This window comes from Fundulus heteroclitus, chromosome 16, assembly GCF_011125445.2.
Source record: "Fundulus heteroclitus isolate FHET01 chromosome 16, MU-UCD_Fhet_4.1, whole genome shotgun sequence".
NCBI lineage: Eukaryota > Metazoa > Chordata > Actinopteri > Cyprinodontiformes > Fundulidae > Fundulus > Fundulus heteroclitus.
In genome coordinates, this window is record NC_046376.1 from 5,419,709 (window position 1) to 5,445,608 (window position 25,900).

General features: G+C 42.6%; 1 protein-coding gene across 3 annotated transcripts in view; it reads right to left on the bottom strand.

Annotated features, from left to right (window-relative positions):
* Positions 1-4,600: 4,600 nt before the first annotated feature.
* nus1 (NUS1 dehydrodolichyl diphosphate synthase subunit) overlaps positions 4,601-25,900 on the bottom strand; it is an 81,337-nt gene continuing 60,037 nt past the window's right edge. For 2 of the 3 annotated variants that reach the window (XM_036148779.1, XM_036148777.1), the window contains 2 exons: positions 7,013-7,112; positions 4,601-5,209 (listed from right to left, as the gene is read on the bottom strand). In XM_036148779.1, coding sequence (XP_036004672.1) covers positions 5,119-5,209; positions 7,013-7,112 — 191 coding nt within the window. In that variant the 3' untranslated portion in view covers positions 4,601-5,118. Of the gene's footprint in view, positions 5,210-7,012; positions 7,113-16,823; positions 17,035-25,900 lie in introns of those variants that run through there. The other variant, XM_036148778.1, reaches the window with a different exon arrangement.

Genomic DNA, 25,900 nt, shown 5'->3' on the forward strand with positions numbered 1-25,900 from the left:
GGTTGATGTCTCTGTGACAGGTTGCATCTGACAGTTTATGACTTTTAGGTATTTGTTCCTGTTTATCCTTTTGTTTTTCTTATTTCTGCCACGTATTATCACAGATATTCCATAATCTCCGGCAAAAGGCCCAAGCTGATGCTGGAAACTGTCATGTCTGATAAACGTGTGGCCAGGGCCCGCTGTATCACAGCGAAGTAATTTGGAGTTCCTCAGTACCAGAATGTTCTGTGATGCGTGGAGGAGGATCTGAGGCTCTGAGGCCTTTGGAAAATGCTGGTTTAGTCACAGCAGAATGGCTATGTGGAGAGGATGTCATCTGTAGGCCAATCTTAAATACTTTGTTCATTTTGTGAGAAAATTTCAGAAAAGGAACTTCTGGGCTTTGTGGAGAAGAAGGGGAGGCGGGTCCAGTCTGGACCGGTGTTCGTGACGATGAAGGTTCTTGGTGCTCTCTTTGTCCTGCTGAGATCTGTGATGAATCCTCCTGTAGCTCTGACAATGCCTCTTTCTGTGTCATCTTTCTGGCCATCTTTATCTTGGCTTGTTCAGGCTGTACTGGGCTTATCATTTGTTTTGGCACTGGATGTACTTTGTTTTGGAACAAAGCTGATGTTGCATGTTTCACAGAATAGAAGATGTTTGAAATCAGCCGTTTTGCACCTGACCTATTTAGATGGAAACCATTGCTGCTGAACAGATGTCTTCTTTCCCAAAAGATGTTAAAGTTGTCTATGAAGGTTACAATTGTTTGTTTGCATGTTTTTTTTCCAGCCATTTGTTTAGCATCAGAATTCTGAAAAAAAATCGCATCTCTACAATGAATGGGCACATGAGGCCCGCTGGGAAACGCCTTGACATTAAGGCTATCAACTAAGTTCAACAGACGAATGTAATCCTCTTTCAATACTTCTGATTTTCTTACCCGGGTGACGTCGCCCAGGGCTTCAGCTTGTATTATGAGTTTTTCCAAGGTCGGGCATTCTTTCAAGATCCTTGGAAGGATGTCTGAAACATCAGACACCAGGCCACAGTTCCTATCGTTATAAATCAACACCTCTGTGTTTTTTTTGTTACAGAATTGTTTAATCCCACTTACAGATCCACTGCATAATATCAGGGTCCTCGGCCCTGTGGCATGTCTTTTCTCTGATGTCTTAGAACGAAAATCGTTGACGTACCTCTGATGTCAAAATCCTCCTGGGTCACATTTTGGAGCGGAGCGAATCTGTTTAGTAACGGAATTCCCGCATTTCCAGCAGGTTTACTCCTATCATTTGTTGTGACAACAGCCTGCTGTTTCACTTGTCTTGGGACATCTCTCTGTAGTCTCAGCCAGTTTTCTTTGTCTAGGTGTGGGGTTCGTTGATCCTTTTGGTCTTGCACCCAGAGTGGTCCAGGGATTCTCATTTGCCTCAGGGAACTGTTTGTTCGCTGAGTCGCTGGGCTGATGGTCACCGTTCGGAATCACAGGCAGTGTTGTTTAATTTCCATGCGCGGCCTTTACATCATAATTCACTTCAAGTCGATAGATTTTCAGTTCCATAACGGCTATCTTCTGTAAAAGCTTGTCAAAGTCCATTGTGGTGAAGGTAGGCATCTTTTCAAAATCCAAATAAAAAAATAAAATAACTAAATCCAACTTTCTGTGGTTTTGGTTAAGAGATAAAAAGTAAAAGGCAGGAAAATGCAAGCAAGCAGGGAGCAGAGAAAAAAGCTACCGAACAGGCAGAGAGGCGGAGATCAAGTCAATATATTAGGTTGTGTGACATCTAAGTTTGGTTTTGGCAAAGATACAGGCCATTTTTTCCCCCCCATTTTACATCTCTGGGGTGGGGGTGTGGCTTCGTGTGCTCTAGCTCCTTGTCTCGGTCCTGGTTCATGATGACTCTCAGTGCCGATTCTATCGGGCGGTGGGGGGGGAGACGGTGTTTAAATGCATTTGAAAACAACATGCAGTAACATGACATTTGACTGGGGTCTTTTTCACACCCCTGTTCGCCAATTGCTATTTTGAGTTTGAGTCTTGGAGGAGGAGCGGGCCACCTAGTCTGGGCTGGGGATGGGTGTTGGCTGGCACTTCTGCTCTCCCCAGGAAAAGGGCCTTGTGCAGGTAATAGTGTTTGCATGTGGGAACAAGTGAATGTGACTGTGTACCTGGTTTTCTGTTTGACTTTTTGTCAGGTTGGGTTTTGGACTGCCCTCTCTCCTGGGACATCTCAGGTCTCCACTAAGTGTGGAGCCCCCCCCCCCCCCCCCCCCCACCCTGTTACCCTGTGTTGGCTGATGCTTTGACCCGCTGGTGCGTTGGTGGTCCTCTGTCTCTGGGGCTGGGTGCTCGGGTGTGTGCTGACTCACTCCTGGCAGCAGCTTTACAGGGCCTGGGCTCTATGGCTCTGTCAGGACCCCGCTGGTGGGCAGGGAGCCCTTGGGGCCTCGGGTCTCTGTGCCCATGGCTGGATCCACTCCGGGGTAGCTGGAGATTTGACCAATCTGTTACCATTTGATTCCTTTCCCAACAGTTGAGACCACAAAAACAGCTAAACCTCACCTGTATTGGGGAGAGCTGGAAGTTATTTGGATGTGAACTCAATATTCAGCATTCTTTGACCCTGACAGTGGTGAGCTATGTTAGTAGCCACAGCTGCCCTGGGGAAGACTGACAGAAGCCTCGCTTCTGTCAGTAAAATATTAGCGCTAACATGTAATCTACACTTAATCTGAACCCCCCAACCCAAGTTCTTCACCTGCAAAATTCAAATATCTACTGAACATGGAAACAGCATTGTTGACAATGCATCAAATAAACATACAATAACAAATCTCATTCTACTACAAACCCAATAATAGTTTACATCCCTGCTGTCATTTCACAACCTATTTGTTCTTGAAAAGTCTGTTTTTTATGCATAAATATACATGCATGTTCTGCATATTGTTTTAAGTCACCATATTCAGTGGACCTGTCTTTAGGGGAGTATGCAATTTTTAATGACTGTACATTATTGTTTATAGAGTATAATTGCCTCCTACTGTACTGTCTCCCATTTTTGTTTTTATATTTTCTACCCTTGTATCTGCATGCTTCCATTTGCCTTACACTTTGCTGCTGGGACCCCTTAATATCCCCACCAACAGACAAAGGTTATTTCTATACTATTTTTATATTATTTTTCTAAAACAAGATCACTTATTGTAGTGAAAATCTTAAGTTTTATGTGAAATTCCCAGAAAAATGTAGAGAAGCACCATTTAGTTAAGACAGCTAGTCAAGATTAGCTATGACAGCTGGATTTCAAATTGCATTATCCAACACCTTTCCTTTTAAAGAATAAACTTTCCATTTCTCTGTGTCTTACTTTATTTCATAAAAACTGAAACACTTTTTTTTGGAAAAAGAATGGGCGATGACAAAGGTGCCGAACTACAACTCCCAGCATGCAATACAGCTGGGACTACAACTTCTTGGGACACCTACAGCCCCGAGAACCGAGTCTGCAGCCGCTCCAGAGAGCCAGTGTGCTCTGTCGTCCAGCAACGCATCCAACATTGCTTTTCATTTTCCGGCAACCCTGGCTGGGATCCAAAGACGCTGAGCTGGGCACCACCGATTTCCTTTTTCGGGAGAAATAAGTAAAAAGATCTCTTTTTCTTTATACACCTATAAGGTTATATTTTGTGCTTTGGCAGATCATATTAGAAACAGGTTTAATGCTTAAGTACTCCAGAGGGAGTTTGTTTGAACTGCGCTGAATATTTGCAATCTGTGATTGCGTTATAATAAGAGACTTATGCTGTGTTTGTTTTGTGAGAAACGAGCCTCCCCCATCAGCTGAATTTAGAATTCTTTTCCACATTTCCCTTTCCCCTTTTGGCCTTTTCAAGCTTCCTGCAGGTTTTGTTGAAGCTCTGTGCCTCGACTGGTAACTGCCCTTCATTCAAAGTCCACCATCATGGTAGGCCAGGGATTCGAGCTGCCACTAGGGGGTGCACGAGGTGAAAACTGTAATGCAGTGTAATGTAATTCAGACAGAAACAGGGAAACCGGCAGTGGGGCTGCAGGGAGCTGATGTGTGCTACCATGGGCGTGTTTACCTGCTAAAGGTAATCTTTGTGAAACAATCAGAAAATAACTTATTTCTCTGATAACAGCTTTATGGATCGCTCTATTATTGTTCCTCTGCGCTGCTCTACCACAGTGTTCTCGCTTGCTCGTCATCGGACATAAATCAAATGAAACGTCTTCGTGTTTGTATTTTGCGGCGTAAATTATGAGTCAAGCTCAGATTTAGAAGCTGGTACATGAAATAAACAAAGTGAGAACACACACAGCTAGATCATCAGAGTTTAATCCGTGAATCCACCTGGATGGCCGCTTCAGAGACGTTTCAGGTTGTGGAGGTGTGACCAATCTCAGTGTCTCTTTCTTTCTCCGGCTTCACGCGGCGTCACTAATGCACCTGAAAATCCCCAGGATTCTGGTGTGGATGTTGTGTCTAACTTTATTGCAATTTAATTCAAATTATGTTCCAATTTCATTTCCATGTTGTAACTGAGGCAGAATTTATTGGGGTATTTTTTTTTTTGGGGGGCGGGGGGGGGGGGGGGGGGGGGGGGCACCAAACCCTCTTCCAGGCTAAATACAGTGAAAACTCATCCAAAATTGTAGCTGTAGTTGTTTAGAGAATGCCAACTGAAGACTGATGCAATGGTTCTGTTATTTTAAAGGAAATTCAATTTCTCAAACTGATAGACAAAGAACACACAGAAAGGTTGGGGAGATAAAGCACATTTTTCAAAACAAGGTTATTACAGACAGTCCTCCTAGACTTAAGTTCATCTGTCGGGCCATCTCATCTCCCACTGATTTGCAGTGTTATGTTTCATAAATGCTGTAACGTCGCTATCAAAAACATGAGCTAATTGTAGAAGACTAGCTGGCCATAAGTCCTTGTTTCCACATCTTTAACCGTCCTAAATGTTTTAGTCCAGAAGAAAAAGATAGGAGGGCGTCGTAGTGAAGAACATCACAAGCAGCAAGGATTTCACCATTAATCCAGAATAAAAAAGGTTAAACTTCACGCCCATTTCTCTCTGAAGAGCAGAACAGTTTGCATATCATTGTCCAAGCCGCTGCTGACAGGAACTATACTGCTGCAGGGCGCCAAACAGGTCCTCATACGAAACATTTTTGTGGGAGGGAAGCGAACTATGGACAGAAAAAAAACACACAGAAGATGTCAAACACAAAATAGTACAGAAGATATCAAAAAGACAGTTTAGTAGTGCTACCTGCAGTCCATGTTTAAATACTCCACGCCTACAGTACTTTGCCTTTAAATAGTCCCCACCACAGCTCTCATCCTACTCTAGTTTATTAAAGCTCAGTGGTCTCATTTACAAAACATTGTGTGGAATCCATACTAAAAGTGTACGTACAAGACAAGTTTCATGCAAACTAAATGGAGGATTTAACCTGAAGTCACAGAAAAAGTAAAACAGATGAGCCCGGCTCCAAATTGCTGAAATGTCCTTGCAATGTCATCTTTAGTAGCGTGTATCAGCCCCGGCAGCATGGGCGGTCAATAGGGGGCCGTGTCCACCCACTGAGCCAGCCGTGGACTAGAAGCACTACCTCGGAGTGGCCAACTTTCTATTGTTCCTGTCTTTGATTTGTCAATCACACAATACAAACAATCAAATCAACGACTGAAGGAAAAATGCAAAGCCAATTAAAGCTAGACAGGGCGGGTCACAGAGGAAATTAGTAGCCTACAGAAACGGCATGGCTTGGCTTTTGTCACAGTCACTGGTACGACATAGATCTGGACGATAATTCAATAACGATATATATCAATCAATAGACGTATGGTTCAATATAAAAAACTGGGGTCAATAAAAAGTTCAATAAAAGAACAGTGCATTCTATTATGTAGGTTAATACTACAGTCATTGCATCCTCCCAACCAATCACAAACCCAGGAACTCTCCATCAGCCTTTAGAGAATTCAGAGAGCACTTAGAATTTTTGTAAAACGTTGGTTAAATAAAGGGTTGTGTTTGAATCCATTTATTTAAAAATAGGTCATCAACCAACAGCATAAAATGGCCAGGGCTGCACTTAAAATGTATATTTTGAATATCAATCAATATGATTTCTATTTTATCGATATGCTATTTTATCGGTGTCCAAGTATCACCGGAAGGTGTATTATAGTTCTATTACACCTGGCTCAGCCAGTGACCTCCAGGAAAGTCTGGATGGCATGAATAGAGTGGTGACGGCTGGAAAGACAGCGGCCAGCTCAGAGAGACGGCAACCGGGGTAGGAAGGGTTTGCTCCCCGACCTACAGCTCCTGCAAGCTTAGGAGGAGTTGCATCTTGTGTCTGGTAGGCACGTGCTCAAAGTTTAGCATGAGAGCCTCGTGACGGAATGCCACAGAAACGTTATTTTGAAAAGAAAATCTAAAATGTATTGAGGTCATTCTAACACGACTGCAGTGTAGAACTTTTTTTGGATTTAAGCCAAATGACGGCTTCCAACCGCTTGATCTGAGGCAGTATTTTGAGAGGATTTATTTGAAAAAGGTCTCCTAATGACAGTATGACTTATCACAATAATTTTTTAAAGAAGATTTATCATCCAGCAAAATTAGTTATCGTGACAGGCCTAATTAGTGCACAACTGCACTGAAGAAAAAAAACTGTTGCACTTACAGGCTTCCCACAAAATGTTCAATCAGGCAACCAATAGCACAAGATCACTATGACAATCAAGTTATGGCAACTGGAAAAAAAATTATCAATAGCTTCCCAACATGAACTGTAAATAAAAATTAATATTAAATTTATTTCTCTTACAAAGTATAGATCAATCTTAAAATGTCTCATTTACACACAGCCATAATATATATATATATATATATATATATATATATATATATATATATATATATATATATATATATATATATATGAAAACCACAGACTGAGGAACAGATAGCAGCTTACATGAATTCTGTGAGTCTGATGTGCCAAGGGAGGAAGCCCAACGTGCTGTTCACGGGACCAAACTTCACCACCAACTCAGGGTCCGGGATATTTTTGGACTCTGAAAGAAATAATAAAGCAGAGTGCCTTATGGATCCAGTGTCAGAGTTTCAGGAAGGATGGAGAACAAAAGATGATGAAACTAAAACCTGAACTAAAAAGTCTTCATTAGGTCTTTAAAATATGCCCAGTGTAAGATGTCGAGTTTTGGCTTAGCACCAAAACACATCAACTTCTTGTCAGAGTATCAACCATCCAGACCACTCAGTTCTTCTGGCTCAAGTCTTCTCAGCAACCCCAGAACCAGGCATGGAGAATCAGCATTTAGTTCTTATGCGCCACTTATGTGGAACAAACTCCCAGAAGACTGTAAAAGTGCTGAAACCCTGAATTATTTTAAATAAAGGTTAAAAACCTATTTGCTTTAAATGTTTATGTTCAATTTAATCTGTTGTAGCTCACTGAGACATCATCAGTTTAAGTTTGTAGTCCAACTTATCTTGACTTACTGCTACTATTTCACTGCAATGTCCTGTTTTCTTTTCATGTACAACACTTTGAACTGTCTTGTTACTGAAATGTGCTATACAAATAAACTCGCCTTGCCTAAAGGTAATTGGGCAAAATATTTTTTGAAACTCCAGCCAAATTACAGATTATTTACCAAGCATGAAAACCAGTTTGAAGGAAAGGGTCCCATGTAAGACTCATACATTTAGATTATTGTGGAGGTTAACTGAATCCTATGATAATTTGGTTGAAGGGTATAAAAGGTCTTTCAGACCATGTGGAAAAAAAAGTTTATGCACAACACTTGCTCTGCGATTCCTCATCACTCCGCTTGGGAAAATGTAAATGAGTAATTTAGAGTTCCCAAAGCAACATTGGCCCTTTCAGAAATTTATTTTTTTCATAATTTTACACTGATGCATTTTAATGCAGGTTTTAAAGAAAAGGACTGTGTACAGTCTTTGTGAAATTATATTAACTTCATAATAATGCTGGTCTAAAGTGACCTGAACAATTGAAAGACGACTAACCTCAGTGCAACAGATTTTTTTTTTTTTGGATATTAACTTAAAAAAAGAAGAAACAAAATAGGAATACAGTTATGGAACCCAACTGAGTGGAACAGTAGGCTATATACTGAAAGCTCTCTAGATGGATTTGTGTTGAGAAATACATAAGCCACCAATTGTTTGCCAATACCTAAATATCACATAAAATGGAATAGAATGAAATGTTTAACTCCAGACAGAACTATCAATACACTTTTTTTCCTAACGTACATATGGGCTTAACAACTCAGATTTGTCAACAAATAATTTACAGACCAGCAGGAGAGTGTGGTCGAGAAGCTAGGAGTGGATGAAACATCTGATTCACAAAATAGTGGTTGTATGGTGAGTGAGGGGAGGACGGTGGTGTGTGGTGGTGGGGAGAGTTGTGGAGTGAATGGTGAGCAGGGGAGACATCAGGGTGAAGCGCAACAGGAAGGTGTGTATAGAGAGAAGGAGGGTGAGACTGATGGTGAGGTGAATGGTTTGTGTGGAGATCAGGGAGGAAAAGGTGAGATGCAGGCGGATGGAGAGGAGTTGAAGTGGAGGAGCCTGTTGTGGCTTCTGTGGAGGAGAAAGATGAGGGGGAGCAGGTGATCGAGATGGAGGCTCCTACACAAAACAAAAGGCGTAGTAAGAGGAAAAATGCAGTGGCTGCATTCCAGGCCAGTAGGCAGTTCAGCTGTAAAATGCACCATGACGTATGAAATGGCACAACAGAAAATAATCAACTTTTTTTTTTTTTTTTTACAAGAAACCTACAGTGATTTTAACAATGAAGCAGACTGGCGCAGATAATGGAAGGGGTACATCCCAGTGTTGCGGGGTGGGCCTCCTCTTGTCCAAGGCTTTCACCCTAAACTCTTTTAATGTACAAAACACCACCCAGGGAAGATTGTCTTTTAGTAAAAGTTCAGTTTCAACATTTTAATATGGTTTTTATCAATATTTATGCTCAATATTTATGCTCATAAATATTGATAACGCTTCCTCTCTGCACATGTCTGTGCAGAGAGGAAGCGTTTTTTAGACAAAATTGGGGAAAGGTTGGGAGATTGCGGTTCCAAAGATTATTTTCAGGTGGGGATTTTAACTGTACAGAAAATAAGTTATTAGACCACAATCACAAAGAGCCTCAACCAGCCTCCTAATGAGCCCTACGGTAGCTGGTCTCGTCCCAATGACCTGATGGATGTATAAAAGGAGGATGCACACAGGTTCCAGACAGTACTCATGGTCTCACATTGAAGAAAACCGAATCTTTTTAGATCGCATTGATAATTTTATTGTTTTAAACACCATTTTAATGTGTTTAAAACATGTCAGATTTTACTGGTAGCTTTTATAGACCACTCTTTGCTTTTGGGAAATGTTTTTATCACAAACATTTTACCTAAAAGCGCCTAGTGGCATTTTAATCTGGCTTTAATCCGCGTTTGCAGTTTTAGAGAAGCTCTTTGTTATTTTTGGACTGTTTTTAGACAACGAAAGGGTGATTTTACTTGTCAAAGGCAGTGGTGGGACCATGGAAAAGTTCAAATAAAAGAACTTCAGCAGTACACCGTTAATGTCATTTGTGAACGTCACCAGGTCTATCAGAGATCTGGAGATGAACATAATGGAACTAGAACATCTAAGTGAGTCCACAGGAAATCAAGAGCATGTTGAAGCTGGCTAAAACAGACTAGTTTTAGCCAGCCTGCTGGAGTCTGAAGTCCAAGGTGCGTTTTTCAGGTCTTGGAACATCACAGTGATGGATGCTCCCTCTAGTTTCTTTTTCAACTTGGAGAGGAAACACAGGCAGAGGAAGGTGATCCATTCCTTACTATCTGACACAGGGCAGCAGCTTAGTGAACCAGACCAGATTAGAAGGAGGGCTGTGGAGTTTTACTCCTCTCTGTTTCAGAGTGAGCATAGGGACAAGGAGCTGCTTGTGGAGTTCTGCAGTGGGCTGCCCCAAGTTTCTGTGGAGACAAACGCACAGCTGGAGCGCCCCTTGGGGATACAAGAGCTCTACACAGCCCACCTGAGAAATACAGGGCCAGAAGGCTCATGGCATTGATGGACTCACCGTAGAGTTTTATAAAGCCTACTGGGACATCCTAGCAGAAGACCTGGTGTATGTGTACAATGAAAGTTTGGCCGACGGTTCACTCCCGCTTTCGTGCCACAGGGCAGTCATCACCCTCTTGCCTAAAAAGGGAAACCTACAGGACATTAAGAACTGGTGCCGTGTGTCTCTCCTCTGCACCGATTGCAAGATCCTCTCCAAAGCCTTGGCAACTTGGCTGAGAGAAGCTATGGAGCAGGTCATCCACCGGGACCAGACCTCCTTCATCCCGAGACCAACTGCATCTACCTAATTCGGCATGTTTTGGAGGTCTTCGGTTCATTTGGGTCTAGGAAGGGGCTTGATTGCATTAGATCAAGAAAAGGTGTTTGATCGTTTTCGAGCATAGCTTCCTCTGGAGAACAATGGAGAGGTTCGGGTTCAGCGCCAGTCTGATCGCCAAGGTCCAGGTGTATAGCAACACAGAGCGTGCTAAAGATTAACGCAGGGGTTAAAGCAAAAATAATCAGTTTGACTGAATTTTTTTTTAGTCAGCCCATGTATTCCCAGGGCCGTGGACATAATGCCACATCAGTAACCTCACTTCCTTATTGTGCAAATATATATATATATATATATATATATATATATATATATATATATATATATATATATATATATATATATATATATATATATATATATATATATATATATTACAATATGCAATGACCATTTCTGTCTCTGTCCCACCTTTTAGCTTCAGAGCCTTGGTGTCATCCTGGACAGCCTTGCCATCCTCTCCTTCACTTTCCATATCCACAACATCACCTGATTAACTTTCATATTTGCAGCATCAAGTTATTCCTTCACACTTTTGCCAAACTGGTCCACAGTCCACTTCACAGTTTCAGCTCCCTTCCCTCCCTGTCCTCCAGAAACCTCCATAAACTACAACTAGTACAAAAGACAGCAGCTTGCATCATTACATCATCTACTTCCAACCTGAACATTAACTCCTCTGGCTCCCTGTCACATTTGGTATAAATCAATCCTATGAATCCTATGGCCTTGTATGTACAAGGCCAACCACAACCTGGACAATGCAGTACACATAACCAACACTATGATGTCATACATTTTAGTTTAACACAGATCGGACATTACAATAATCAGTCTCTGCTTTGCCTGTTATTGCTCAACAATTAATTATCACAGCTCCTGAGTTTATAAAAATGCATCACTTAACTATTTTAAAGTGTAATAAAACTGCTAACTTTTAGCCCTGTGACTGGAAACCTGTCCAGGATGGACCCTGTGTCTCCGCCTCTCGCTCACTGACTGCTGGAGAGTCTAAAGCCCCCCACGACCCTGTGTGACGTTGAGCGCGTCCCCCACTGATCTCTATTTATTCACTGGATTGCTGATTTGCCCGAAAAACTGATGTTACTGGTCGCCATCTTACTACTCCCTACTCTCACAGAGCCCCATAGGATTTGGTTGCAACAACAAGCAGTGTTCTGGCTGTGTGAAAACGTTTCACAGGTAATTCTACAGTCAGTGGATGTACTAACACTATCTGTAAATGACACAGATTATTTGTTATAACTGATATCTTTCAGATATGCTTTCATGCATATATTGTCTTTTGTTTTTATGTCTAATGTTCATGATTCTTCTGTTTTAAGTAATCAATTCTACATTAATAGTGGATTATGGCAAAAAAGTTCACGGGGCTTTTATTTTGAAAGCATGTTTTTTCTACTTCCGGTAAAACGAAAAGAAGCGCTACGTTCCTACGTCCGTATCAGGCGGTTTTGCTGCTTGTTAAAGGACATTACGGGTTTCCATCCACATTTTATATGGCATCTAGCTGGAAGACGAACAGGTATAATTTGCTTTGTTGTGTAGTTTTATGTTTATAATGACTAAGTTTATTCGAGTTTATATATCCAAAAGAAGTTTCAATAAGCTAATGCTATCTCTTTTCCTGTCTGTTAAATAAATGGGTTGGAATACCCCACCATAGTCCATCAGTCCTCATTATTGAGTGCGTCGTCTGAATAGTTTGTAAAGTTCCTCAGTCTTGTGTTGTGGTAGATCTTTGAACCCCTTCCTGAAGTTATTGTGGCTTAAGAACTTTGTCTTCAGCCACAATGTTGTCATATTCGTACTGAAACTGCTTCACCTCGTCCTCATGTCTCTTCAAGTCTTTCTCTGTAGTCATCTTGTATGCCAACACACGTTCAAGTTTAAGCCTGAGCTCCTGCTCCTGGTTGTTCATCTCCTCAACCGTGAGCACCGCGTCGGCCAGGTGGGTGATCTTCAGCTCTTCCTGACATATGGCCAACGTGCACTGTACTTTCTTCTCTAACAGCTTCATGAGTGACTCGTAAAACCTTTCCGTTGCATCTTTGATGGATTCCTGCAGCTTTTTCATCTCCACTTCCAATGTCCTTTTATATGTCTCCTTCTCCTCATTTAGGTCTTTTGTGTTCCTTTCATATTCTTTGTAGAGCTTTTTCTCCTCTTCGCTCCACTGGATGTCAAGTTTGGTCAAAGCTACACTATCAACTACTAAGAAATTATGTGCTGAAATATTTTACATGATATATATCATGCAAAATATTCCAGTACTTGAAAGTTTTAGTACATAACATAAACGTATATGGCATTTGACATTTTAAAAGTCTTAAGCCCCCCCTGAACATGAGAAAAATCTTCTTTGTTCGATGCTGTAGCGCACATATTCCCTAGTTACTGGAGGAAATTAGGGAGTACCAATATGGCGGCTGGTGGCTTCACAGCGACCTGTATTATATACGGCCAATCAGCATCCAGGGAATAAATAGAGATCAGTGGTTTCCCCATCAGTTACAGCTTGACGTCACACCTGTATGGAAAAGTGGGTATAGAAAATTGGATTGGATGTTAAATTTTTAAAAAGTTTAATAAAATGACTCAAAGTTTATCAGAAAAAACAACTTGCTTTTAAATACGAACATTTTTAATTAGCAAAATGTTATTAAAATATTGTGTGAAGTTAAATATCGTTGAAGGTAAACTTGGCTGCTGTAGCTGTCTGTCTGGTAGGTGTTTTGGGTTGGAGTAAAATGAGTCCATAGATCCACAGACAGACTTTCTCAGCTGTTTCTAATACGACTTGCTTCTACAATGTTGCTTCACATCACGCTCCACTCCGTGTTAAAATAAAAAAAAACTTAATTAAAGCTCTCTCAGAATCGCCATTGGTCTCCTTCAGTTAAAACCCGCTGTCCAGTCCATATTGTACCTGCAGTTTATTTAATTTTTTTAATCTTTTTGACGTAGTTTCCTTAATAATCTGTATGCATCTAAATCCTCATCATTTAAGGAGTGCCCAGGTGCACAGCGGGTCATCAGGTGGAGCTGCTACTTATTGACTGACAGCCACTCTGACTGCAGCTCTGCCTTTTTTTGATCAGAAAAGCACAGGTGGGTTTTATTTTTTCTACTTTTTCCAAATCGGACCCAGTCAAATGCGAAACATTGTTGCACATTCCAACCAGTCTTCAATAAAAAAGAAAGAAAAAAAGAAAAGCGCGTCATGCTGATTTAGCCTGAGTCCGTCCGTCCGTCCGTCTTCTTCCTCTTATCCGGGGTCGGGTCGCGGGGGTAGCAGCTTCAGTAGGGAGACCCAGACGTCCCTCTCCCCAGCCACTTGGGCCAGCTCCTCTGGAGGAATCCCAAGGCGTTCCCAGGCCAGCCGGGAGACATAGTCCCTCCAGCGTGTCCTGGGTCTTCCTCTGGGCCTCCTCCCTGTGGGACGTGCCCGGAACATCTCACCAGGGAGGCGTCCAGGAGGCATCCTGACCAGATGCCCGAGCCACTTCAACTGGCTCCTCTCGACGTGGAGGAGCAGCTGCTCTACTCTGAGTCCTCCCCCGGATGACTGAGCTCCTCACCCTATCTCTAAGGGAGAGCCCAGACACACTACGGAGAAAACTCATTTCAGCCGCTTGTATCCGGGATCTCATTCTTTCGGTCACGACCCAAAGCTCGTGACCATAGATGAGGGTAGAAACGTAGATCGACCGGTAAATTGAGAGCTTCGCCTTTTGGCTCAGCTCTCTCTTCACCACAACGGATCGGTACAGCGCCCGCTGCACCAATCCGCCTGTCGATCTCCCGCTCCATCTTCCCCTCACTCGTGAACAAGACCCCAAGATACTTGAACTCCTCCAGTAGGGGCAGCACATCCTCCCCAACCCGGAGAAGGCACTCTACCCTTTTCCGGTTCAAGACCATGGTCTCGGATTTGGAGGCACTGATTTTCATCCCGGCCGCTTCGCACTCGGCTGTGAACCGCTCTAGTGAGAGCTGTAGATCACGCCCTAATGAAGCCAATAGGACCACGTCATCCGCAAATAGCAGAGACGCAGTCCTAAGGCCACCAAAATGGATCCCCTCAACACCTTGGCTGCGCCTAGAAATTCTGTCCATAAAAGTTATGAACAGAATCGGTGACAAAGGGCAACCTTGGCGGAGTCCAACTCTCACTGGAAACGAGTCCGACTTACTGCCGGCAATGCGGACCAGACTCTGACACCGGTCGTACAGAGACCTGACAGCCCTTATTAAAGGGTGCGGTACTCCATACTCCCGGAGTACCCCCCACAGGATCCCTCGGGGGACACGGTCGAATGCCTTCTCCAGATCCACAAAGCACATGTAGACTGGTTGGGCAAACTCCTATGCCCCCTCCAGAATCCTGCTGAGGGTATAGAGCTGGTCCAGTGTTCCACGGCCAGGACGAAAACCAGGACGAATTAGCCTGAGCTAGCTCATTACTCTGAGTTTTAAATAAAACATAACAGTGAATCATGGGGAGATCCCTGGTTAGTCGCAGTGTTTATCAGCTAAGTTACTGGAAGGAGGGAATAAACACTGACAGGTGACATGGCCACAGGTGGAAATAATTTATTAATTAACTGCAGGAGCAGCGACAGACAAGCTTACCGAGGGAAGTTGTTGTCAGCTTTTCAATCCGCTGAACTTTCTGACCTGCTGGTTCATAAATCCAAAGAAAACCTTTGACCACCACTAGTTTCATTTATATAATCTTTGAGCAGTTTGAGAGGCTCTTCCAAAAGTTATGATTGAAAACTGATTAACCCACTGATCTCTAGTCAGTGGATAAACCTCAGACTGGCAGATCTCCGCTTTGCAAAGACCTGCCCTACTGTCTTTCTGATTGGCTAATGTCCAGGCTCTGCCAGGTTTCATTGGTTGAGAACAGCTTAATTTTAAAACCTTGAAAAAAAATGCTAGACGGAACAATTTGCGCTCATTTTCCAAATGACGGAAATCCGTCGCAGCGACGGAGAACTTTAACCCCTCCTTTAAAACATACGTTTGAGTGTTCATGGTTTGATTTTACATGGTTTTAATAGCAAAGTTGTTTTATCTGCCAATGCTGATGATGTCATTGCTTTTACTAGAAATCAGCAGGATGTCAACTAACTGACCAATATAATCATTATGTTCTATTGCGAGGATGAACAGACCAATTCATTGTTATTGTTTTGATCCCGTTTTTTCGACTGGTAGGCAAAAGGGGAACACAATGGCAGACGCAAACAAAGAAACTAACGAGTCCTCGACTGATTTTTCTTCTTTAGATAACGTATCACAAGATCGTTATAAGATTAAGTTTATGGTTGATGGGATCAGATTGCCAGTTCCAGAAAGCAAAAGCCTGAAGGGATGGAGCGAGTCTGTGAAATGCTGGCCAAGTATTCCGCACGGCGACATATAAAGCTACCTTCTCAACACGCCAGGCTAATACACATGAGAGAGCATGAAAGCCATGAAATCACTGGACGGCTACAATTATTTCATATCGGGATATGTTCAGACATGTTTGTGTAACATACGAAAGCGGAATCGGACACAAACAGCGCATCAGCAAAGAGGAAGACTCGCCACCGGTAGGTAAAAAAACATTGTTCACTAAGGATTATTTTGGTGTTTTTGTCTTATTAATCCTTTTCACAGACTCATGCCAGAGGGTTTGCATACATTGTACATGTACGTATATTATTATGAAACGAACGTTTACGTCTTGACTTAAATATATATCCTATTTTTTATTTATATAATCATTCAAGTAGAACAATGACTAGTGCAAGGTTAAATTGTATTTACCGGAGATGAAGTGTAGACTGCAAATTCTGTCGTAGTATGATGGCTCCCACAGTCGATTGGGATTGTCTGCCTGGATCCTTTTCATTGAAATTACCCATTTCTTTCTTCTTTCTTTGTCCTTCGGGTAAACGAAAGAAACGTACATCCGATGATTTGGAATGCCTCTGTGTGCAACCGGGAGCACAACAAGTCGTAGGCATCGTTTAGATTCCAAAAATAAACTAACTAAAACCACGCTCTAATTCACCCGTTTTGTCACAGTGGTTGGCGAGAACAGTACTGTTTTTGCCTACCAGCGTGACCCGGATGTAGCTTGTGACGTCACGTGTGAATTGGTCTATAGGGAAAAAAGCAAAGCCCTAGCTGTGGGCTAAGGAAATGAAAACACTGAAAAAAAAAAAAGAACTGGGAAAATGTTGAACAGAGAATTGAAAGCAAAATAGCAACGTGGAGATGGCTAAACTCCCAAATGTCTTACAGAGAAGGCCACATGTTCCGTGATGGGGGTACGGTCTGTCAGGCTGGTGCAGCATTTCCTAGACCTCCTGCTGGGAGAGCTGTCAACCAAGGAGGGGATCCTCCTCCATGCGTACTGTGAGGGACAGAGCAAACCAGATCCAATGGACTCCTTTCCAGGCCTGATCCTGGATCTTGATTTCTCGGAGCAAAGTGGATCTCTGCTCTCCAGCCTGGAGCCACAGAAAATGGCTTTATTCACTATAGACCAGAAAGCCGTTTACCACAGTTGCACAAAGGTTATAAACCAAAGACCCCCACAGAACCGGGCAGTCTGTGTTTGGACTGATAAACTTGCCGGAAGAGCACCCCAGTGGAGGACTTTGTACAAGCTTCCAATAAAAAACGAACTGGTGATCTCCAATGGAGGATTTTACATGGTGGCATCACAACAAACTCGTTTTTATCGGTTATTAATCGAGGCATTTTAAACGAGTGTCCTCTCCTCAGTCTGTCTGAAAATGTATTTCATGTTTTTATGGACTGCATCAGACTAAAACCATTTTCAGCGTTTAAAGAAATGTTTTTAGTGTTTTTGGCACAGTTTTTACAACTTCTTTATTTATTGGAGGTGTTTGCCAAAACAAAACAAGGCAAAGGCCCGACTTTTACACTTTTTAATCAATGAAGCAAAAACGGCCATTTACTTGTCTCATAGATGCTGTGGCTCTGTGGAGGTGCAATTGTAAAGCCAGGATTAGGCTGGAATTTCACTTCCACAGAGCTACGCAGATCAATAATAATGACATCATCAAAGCCATGACCCTGGGAACAGGAAGTCACTTTTTTTGGTTGGAAAGGTCCCTCTCGCAGTGAATAAAGGTCCCTGTTGACCTCATCAGCTTCAAACAGTTTCACAAGGCAGATAACATGTTAGTTTTAATTCATTTAGAGCACAGATACTTTTTGTTGGAGGACATGGCAGTGGCGGTGTGGCGAAACGGTATGCCCATACGTTTGGCTCCAATTTCATAGATCAAACTCATTTTGGTTTAGGGGCCGCATACAGCTGAATCTGATCTCAAGAAGGCCACACGAGTAAACTCATTGCAAGATTAAATAGAACTAATAAAAGTGGGCTTGTTGATTTTTATATTAAATAAATTTCACTTTTACACAATGAATAACCTCAGCGTTTTTAAGAAATGTATGTGCAATTTCAACAGTACTTTTACTCAGTTAAACATTTACTTGTGCATTATGCATGAGAACTGATCACAGTAATTGTACAATGTTGAAAAACATTTATTCACATTTTTTGGAACTTAAAAACACTGTTCTGCATGACAAAATACATCAAACAGATAAAAATTAAGAAATTATTTAAAATCAATTTTCCACATCTGAAGCTCAGAACTACCATCTGCTGACTAAAACACAGCGCCCCCTGTGGACAATATATGAACTGCAGATTTTCAATTAAACGAAGTACATGTTTTTTTCAATAATTGTTTTATCATTCACTTCCTTTTATCTCCTCTTTCTTTCACCTTTTCTTTGTTTTCTTGTTCTTCCTTTCCTTTCCTACTTTCCCATTGTAGTGTCCATATCTTTTGAGATATTCCCCGCATGAATCATAAAAAAACTATTCACATTCATAAATCAAGCGGAGCTCTATGGCAAAAGCAGTACTGCTCCACTTGTGAAAGTCAAATCTGATGAGCTCTTTTTGGCATTAAGACAACAATTCGTATTGCCACATTGCCAGACAGGACACTGAAAAGGAAAAAAAAAATAAAAAATGTTTGACACCCCTGACATAGATCATTGGCTCTGCAGTATAATCAGTGTGATTGATCTGTGTGCAGCCCCAAAAAAGAATCCACCCACCATTTGGTGAGCGTGAACTTTTTCCTCCATAGCGCATCAGCCCGAAGCCATTTTTTTCCGAGAATAATGAAATCCAGTACACATATGTAACTTCTCAGGACCTACAAAAACGTCTCTTGGAGCGATGGTCCAAATTCTACAGGAAGTCAGCAATGTTTAATCAAAGCCGCCATTGTGCCTTTTGCTCGTGTCGTATTTAAGCAAACTCCTCCTACAGCTTTGAAATTACAGACTTAATCACTCAGTGTAGTCTTCACCCATTGGGGATCGTTACGTCCCCAAAACTGTCTAGGGGTATTAGAGAGGGGAGGGGCTGTAACAATGGACAAACCAGGGGAAAAAAAAGGACAAGACAAACCAATACGGTAACGTTCTAAGTTTTATTGTTCGAACCAAATCCGAAGAAGTCTTATCGGGGAAACTAGGAACCTGAGAAAAGAGAGAGAGTAACCACCAGAACCAAGATCTCTAGCCACACACTAGTAACCGTACACAGCACCATAAAGCTGCAGCACACATGCTGCCCAATTGGCCAAGAGGCCACGAACATCAGTTTCCCAGCTAGCCTTATACTCTGATAATGAAGAACCAGAGTGAAACCAGCTGGGCCTAATTAGCCTGCCAGAACTCAGCAGCAACTTGAAAGGGGGGGGGGGGGGGAAATCCTACATGCAGCCACCACTGCATGTAACATCCCCTTCCATAAAATCCAAGCCCTAAGAGAGAAACACAAACAAGAACAATATCAAACAGCACACCAACCTTCACCTTTTAGGATCAACCATACACACGGGATAAGGCATCTGCCACCACATTCTCTGAACCCTTCTTGTGCTTAATTAAAAGGTTAAATCGCTGTACCATCAACGACCAGCGCATCAACCTTTGGTTATGATTATACATCTGTGCCAAGAACACAATAGGGTTATGATCAGTAAACACGGTCAATGGAGACGAAGAACCAACATACACCTCAAAATGATGTAAGGCCAACAGCATTCCAAGAGTTTCCTTTTCAATGGTGGAATAATTCATCTGGTGAGGTTTGAACTTAGCAGAAAAGTAACTTACAGGATGGCACACCCCATCCTCACCATCTTGAAGTAGTACTGCACCAGCACCTTTAGCACAGGCATCCACTTCAAGCTTGAATGGCTTAGTGACGTCAGGAGCAGCCAGTACTGGAGCACTGCAGAGAAGAGATTTAGCTGTGTTGAAAGCCTCTTCACACTCACTGGTCCACACAAACGGGACTGCATGACTACATAAAGCTGTAAGGGGAGTAACCACAATAGAAAAGTTTTTACAGAAACATCGGTAATAACCAACCATTCCTAGAAAACGTTTCAAATCACGTCTTGTCAAGGGGACAGGATATGCCAGTATCGCCTCCACCTTAGCCTCCACTGGACGCACCTGCCCAAGGCCAACCTTCTTGCCAAGGTAAGTAACCATGGCCTTGCCAAATTCACATTTTGCAAGGTTAAGTGTGAGAGATGCTCCATGTAACCGTTGAAACACCGTTTTCAAGATGGAAACATGCTCATCCCAATCATTGGAGAAGATGACCACATCATCAAGGTATACTCTGCAGTGGGGAACATCTCCTAATACCATCTGCATCAGTCGTTGGAAGGTGGCAGGGGCATTTCTCATTCCAAAAGCCATAACAGTATACTGAAGGAAATGGTCAGGGGTCACAAAAGCAGAGATATCAGAGGCTCTCGCGGTTAAAAGAACTTGCCAGTATCCCTTCAACAGATCTAACTTAGTGATAAATGCAGCAGGACCGACACTGTCAATACAATCCTCCATGCGAGGGAGAGGAAAAGAGTCAGGCACTGTAACCGCATTCACTTTACGGAAATCAGTACAGAATCGTAAAGTACCATCATCCTTTGCTGTTAACAAACATGGAGAACTCCATGGACTATGACTGGGCTTTGCCAGTCCGTTCTCCAGCAAGTAGGAAACTTCTTTTCTCATCTGTTCCCACCTCTCTAACGAGCAGCGATAAGCATGTTGCTTCACTAGAACTGCAGCACCCACATCAATATCATGTTCAATTATGCAAGTTCTAGATGGAACATCACCAAACAAAGAAGGGAAACCTTGAAGCAGGGCACATATGTCATCCTGCTGAGCTGGAGCCAGGTATAACAGATGAGCTTTAATATCCACAAGGAACTCAGAGTTCCCCAACCTTCCTGAGTGCTCTTCTGGCGACCAAACCAACCCATCTTCTGGCATGTCACAAGGAATACAGCAGGAGGTTAATACGGACCTAAGAGCACTTTGCTTTTCTGCCACCTCAGATCTTTTATCATAATAGGGCTTCAACATATTAATGTGGCATAATCGAGTCTTCCTTCTGCGGTCAGGTGTAGAAATTATATAATTTAAGTCTGATACTTGGCTCTGAACTGTGTAGGGGCCAGAAAAACGAGCAGCCATACTAGAACCAACGATGGGTAACAACACCAACACTCTGTCCCCAGGATGGAACTGTCGGTGAACAGTACGCCTGTCAAAACTTAGCTTCATCTTAGTCTGGGCTGCAGCAAGAGCCTCCTTAGCCAGGGAAGTTGCTTTATGCATCTTCTCTTTACACTTAGTCACTAATTCAGCAGCACTGAGTTGAGAGGAAGTGCCACATTCAAATTGTTCCTTTAATACCCTCAACGGGCCACGCAGGTCATGCCCAAAAACAAGTTCAGCTGGACTGAAACCAGTAGACTCTTGCTTAACATCACGGATGGCAAAGAGCACGAAAGGAACGCAATCATCCCAATCTCGTCCAGTTTCATGGCAATACTTGCTCAGCATGGAATTAAGTGTTTGATGCCACCTCTCAAGGGCACCCTGAGACTCAGGGTGGTAGGCTGAGGATACAGAGTGCGTGATACCCAGTGTTTGTATCGTTTGTTTAAACACTCTGGAAAGAAAATTGGTTCCCTGATCAGTCTGTACTGTTTTTGGCAGACCAAATGTGGTGAAGAATTTTGTCATAGCCTTCACAATTGCTGAAGTTGTAATTCGTCAGAGAGGGATTGCCTCAGGAAAACGAGTAGACAAGCACATGATCGTCAGCAAAAACTGATTTCCTGATTTCGTTTTAGGCAAAGGGCCTACACAGTCAAGAACAACATGTTCAAATGGCTCCCCGATAGCCGGGACTGGCCGTAGCGGAGCGGGAGGAACCTTTTGATTAGGTTTACCCACCACCTGACAGGTGACACAGCTTTGACAAAACCGAACCACATCTGCTTTTAATCCTGGCCAAAAGTAGTGTTTCAAAACCCGATCATAAGTCTTAGTGATACCCAAATGTCCAGACCATAAATGTTCATGAGCTAATTTGAGCACGTGTTCCCGATACCCAACTGGCATGACTATCTGGTGAACAGATTGCCAGTCTTCTTCAGGCGTATCACCAAGATGCTGCACCCATTTACTCATTAAGACCCCACGGTCAGTAAAGAACGAGTGTCTTTTCCGCTCTTTATCATTATCTGACTTCCCAACGCATTTTACCAATGTTGGATCAGACATCTGTGCTTTAATAAGTGCTTCTCGAGTCATAGGTAGTAATGCTTTGGCAGGGAACTCCTTTTCCCTACTGATTTCCTTTTCCTCAACTGGCAGTCCCCCATCCTCAGCTGTGACTGAGCTGAACAGTGTGTCAGAAAGGTTAAAATCTTGTTCATTCTTACGTGCTTGAGCTCTAGTCACCACACCAACTGTGAATACTTCTGGCAATGTCTCTACCAAGACATCTGGCTCTAACTCAGAAATGGGAGTACTCACCACTTTCAGTACAGGGTAAACTTTCCCTCCTGCCAAATCGTTTCCCATGATAAACTGCACCCCATCAATGGGAAAACAGGGGCGCACAGCCACCGCAAAGACTCCCAAAACCAATGGTGTTTTTACATGAACATGATGAAGAGGGGCAGGTAAATAACTCATCCCAACACCCCTCACAATGGTACCCGTTTCACAAGCTGACCTCTCATCAAAAGGCAACACATTGCTCAAGATTAAGGATTGTGAACCACCGGTATCCCTCAGCACTTTAACTGGTCGCTGATCTTCCGGTTCACCTGTAAGAGACACAAAACCATCAAAAATGAAGGGTTTAAAACATTCCTCAGGCTGATCAGCTTTAACCAATAGCTCTCTCATGGAATGATTAGTGGCTGTTTGAATAAGACCCACTCCTTTTGATTGTTTAGATGAAATCCCCTGTTGTCTACATTGGTATAATTCACAGTCAGCAATCAGGTGTCCAGGCTTAGAACAGAAAAAACACTTCCTCTCGGCTTTTAAACTTGAAGATGGAGGGGGGCAAGAAACTGAAACACTGTCAACGTGAGAAGGTTGACTCTGGAAAGAAAAATCATGCTTAACGAAAGTTGACTTATGTGTCAAAGAAAACTCATCAGCCAAAACAGCCGCCTGCTGTAAGGTGTTAACTTTTTGTTCATTCAGGTAAGTAGCAACCTTTTCAGTAACACAGTTTTTAAACTCCTCAAGCAGGATTAATTCTCCGAGGGAAACTTGATCTTTAATTTTTACATTCCGCACACCATCGATCAAAAAACAACCCTTTTTCCCGTGCAAAATCAACATGCGTTTGGCTCATGGTCTTTCTAAGAGCTCGAAAACGCTGCCTATAAGCCTCTGGCACCAATTCATATGCCCGCAAGACTGTAGCTTTAAGTGTCTCATATGATAAGCCTTCCTCCATGGAAAGCGAAGCACATGCTTCCTGAGCTTTACCAGTTAGTTTACATTGCACCAGTATTGCCCACACCTCTTGGGGCCATTTTAATGCCAAGGCAATCCTTTCAAAAGCTCCAAAATAGCTATCAACCTCAGAATCACAAAAAGCAGGTACCAGGGGAATGCTTTTAGTGACGTCAAAGGCAGGAGCCACCACTGCATGTAACAGGGATCAAAAGTTATCAAAACCTTTGTGCTGCATGACACCATGTGGGCGTGGCCATGCTCCAAAATCTGACTTCTCACCATGAAAGACAAAACTGTAATAACTTCAACACTAGGTCGCACCAGCATCAAATTTTACGAGTCATTTAACATAAGTTCTCACTACAGTCATGTGCTCAATTTAATATATCCCTTTAGTCCCGCCGACTTAAAACAGGAAGTTGCCAGTTTCACTGCTGGATTTCCTTATTTTCCTTATGACTGAGCAGTGTATTTCCATAGCACGCTGTTTGCATAGGTTTGGTTCTAAATCACACATCCATCATCTGATTTGCTTCAAACCGGATATGAATGATATTTGTCAACCTAACAACATCTGCATTGGATTACATTAGCATTTGGATCAATGCTTTTAAGTGTCCCTAGGACACTTAAAAGGCTGTATCTCCCTGATACATCATCGGATTTTTCCCAAATTTTGTGTGCTTGACTGGGGATGACTATTTGAGAGGTTAATTTGGTCAGCTGATGACATCAGTTTAGCCACACCCACTTGGCACTGAGTAAATTACTTAATTGGTAATTACTCATTGGCAGTGTTTATCCGTTTCAAATACCAACCAAATTCAGATAATAATTTAAGGCGATATTTTCAAAACACGAAACAAAGTGTTTATTAATCTTTCACCATCAAACACGAAGTGAGCACAGCTTCTGACAAGAACATCATATTTCGGTCAAATTTTCAACAGTTCCCACCAGAGCACATCTAAGCCTGGTGGTACCCTCTAGTAGCGACCTGCGGAAGGCTTCAAATGTCCATCAACTATGTATGTCGGGTTCCACTCACTTGCAAATGATAGAACAGTATTTTCGTAGTTCCTTTGTGGAGGAGTAAGAAAGAGGATACAAGAGCTAGGTTTGATCACCTCATTTACTCGACTCCAACTGACGTGAGTAACGGTACACATTGTGAAAGTAAACACCAACAAAAAATACATTTTTGAATCAAAACATCCCCATCATCTGGGTGTGAGTGGAGGTCCCTTGTGGTCCGCCAAACCTTAGCTTAGCAAACGCTTCAAATGTCCATCAACTATGTGTGTCGGGCTGTAAAAAAAAAAAACAATCAGTACCGCGGCCTTGGTGTCGCAGGGAGTTTATGGTGTGTTGTCCTGATAGCGCTCCTAGGATTCGCACTGCATGGGTAAGTTCGCCTCTACTCTGAGGTTCAAGTCCGAAAATCAGGGTCTTCTTTGGGAAAGGTAAAAGCCTGGCTGTAGGACAGGCCAGGAGGTCCATTTAGCAAAAATAGAAAGTAGTCCAAATCAAAATCAAGCCATTTGCCGGCTATGTGACTAAGGAAAAACATAAAATGGCGGCTGCTCTTTGATACCACCCGTGTCTACCAAAAGACCGGGCAGTATTTGCAGTATTGTGGTTTAAGGTGGGACATACTGGTACGACAAAAACAAGAGCTGCTGAGCCCACAGCCGAACCAACATAAACATGGCAGAGCAGGAGACACTGCTGCCTTTTTGTAAGAATCCATGATTTCCTTTTTGAAAGAACAGCAGCAAGAAGTGTCTAGACTAGCTTACCTTCTTGTGGTTTCTCAACACCTGCTGCTTGTGTTTTAATTTGGTAGTGTTCAGCACAACTTGGGGACTTTATGAATGGTTCAGGATACCATTCGGACTGACTAATCCGCCAGCTACATTCCTGAGGTGCATGGAAGTTGTGTTAGAAGGCTTCAGGGTTGAGAGCTTGAACAATGTTATCTGTGGACCATCTAAGGCAAGTTTTGCGCAAGATATGACAACATGGTATCAAACTTTGCCCAGCCAAATTTGAGCTTTTTAAGAGGCAGATTCATTACCTTGTGTGGGTGGTATCAGGAGAAGGTGTCCAGATGGACACAAAAGATTTGGAAGCTGTAATAGCCCTGAGGGAAAAGAAACCATGTACAGTTGGAGAGGTATGGGCATCATTAGGTTTTCTTAAGTCAATCCTTTTTTTCTTTTGGTAAGGCCTTTGTTTGAACTTCTTCAGAGCTCAACTGACAAGTCTAACACCAACAAGCTTCAGACCTGCAAGGGTAAAAATGTGGAACATTAAAAAAAAGACAGGACAGCTACTCTCTCACACACCTGTGACATGGACAACTGAATATCTGGCTGTGTTATCTTGGCTCGTGGAGATGTTGACAAATCATCCCATCCTAGCTTACTCTGACTTTGACCAACCATATGTAGTGCA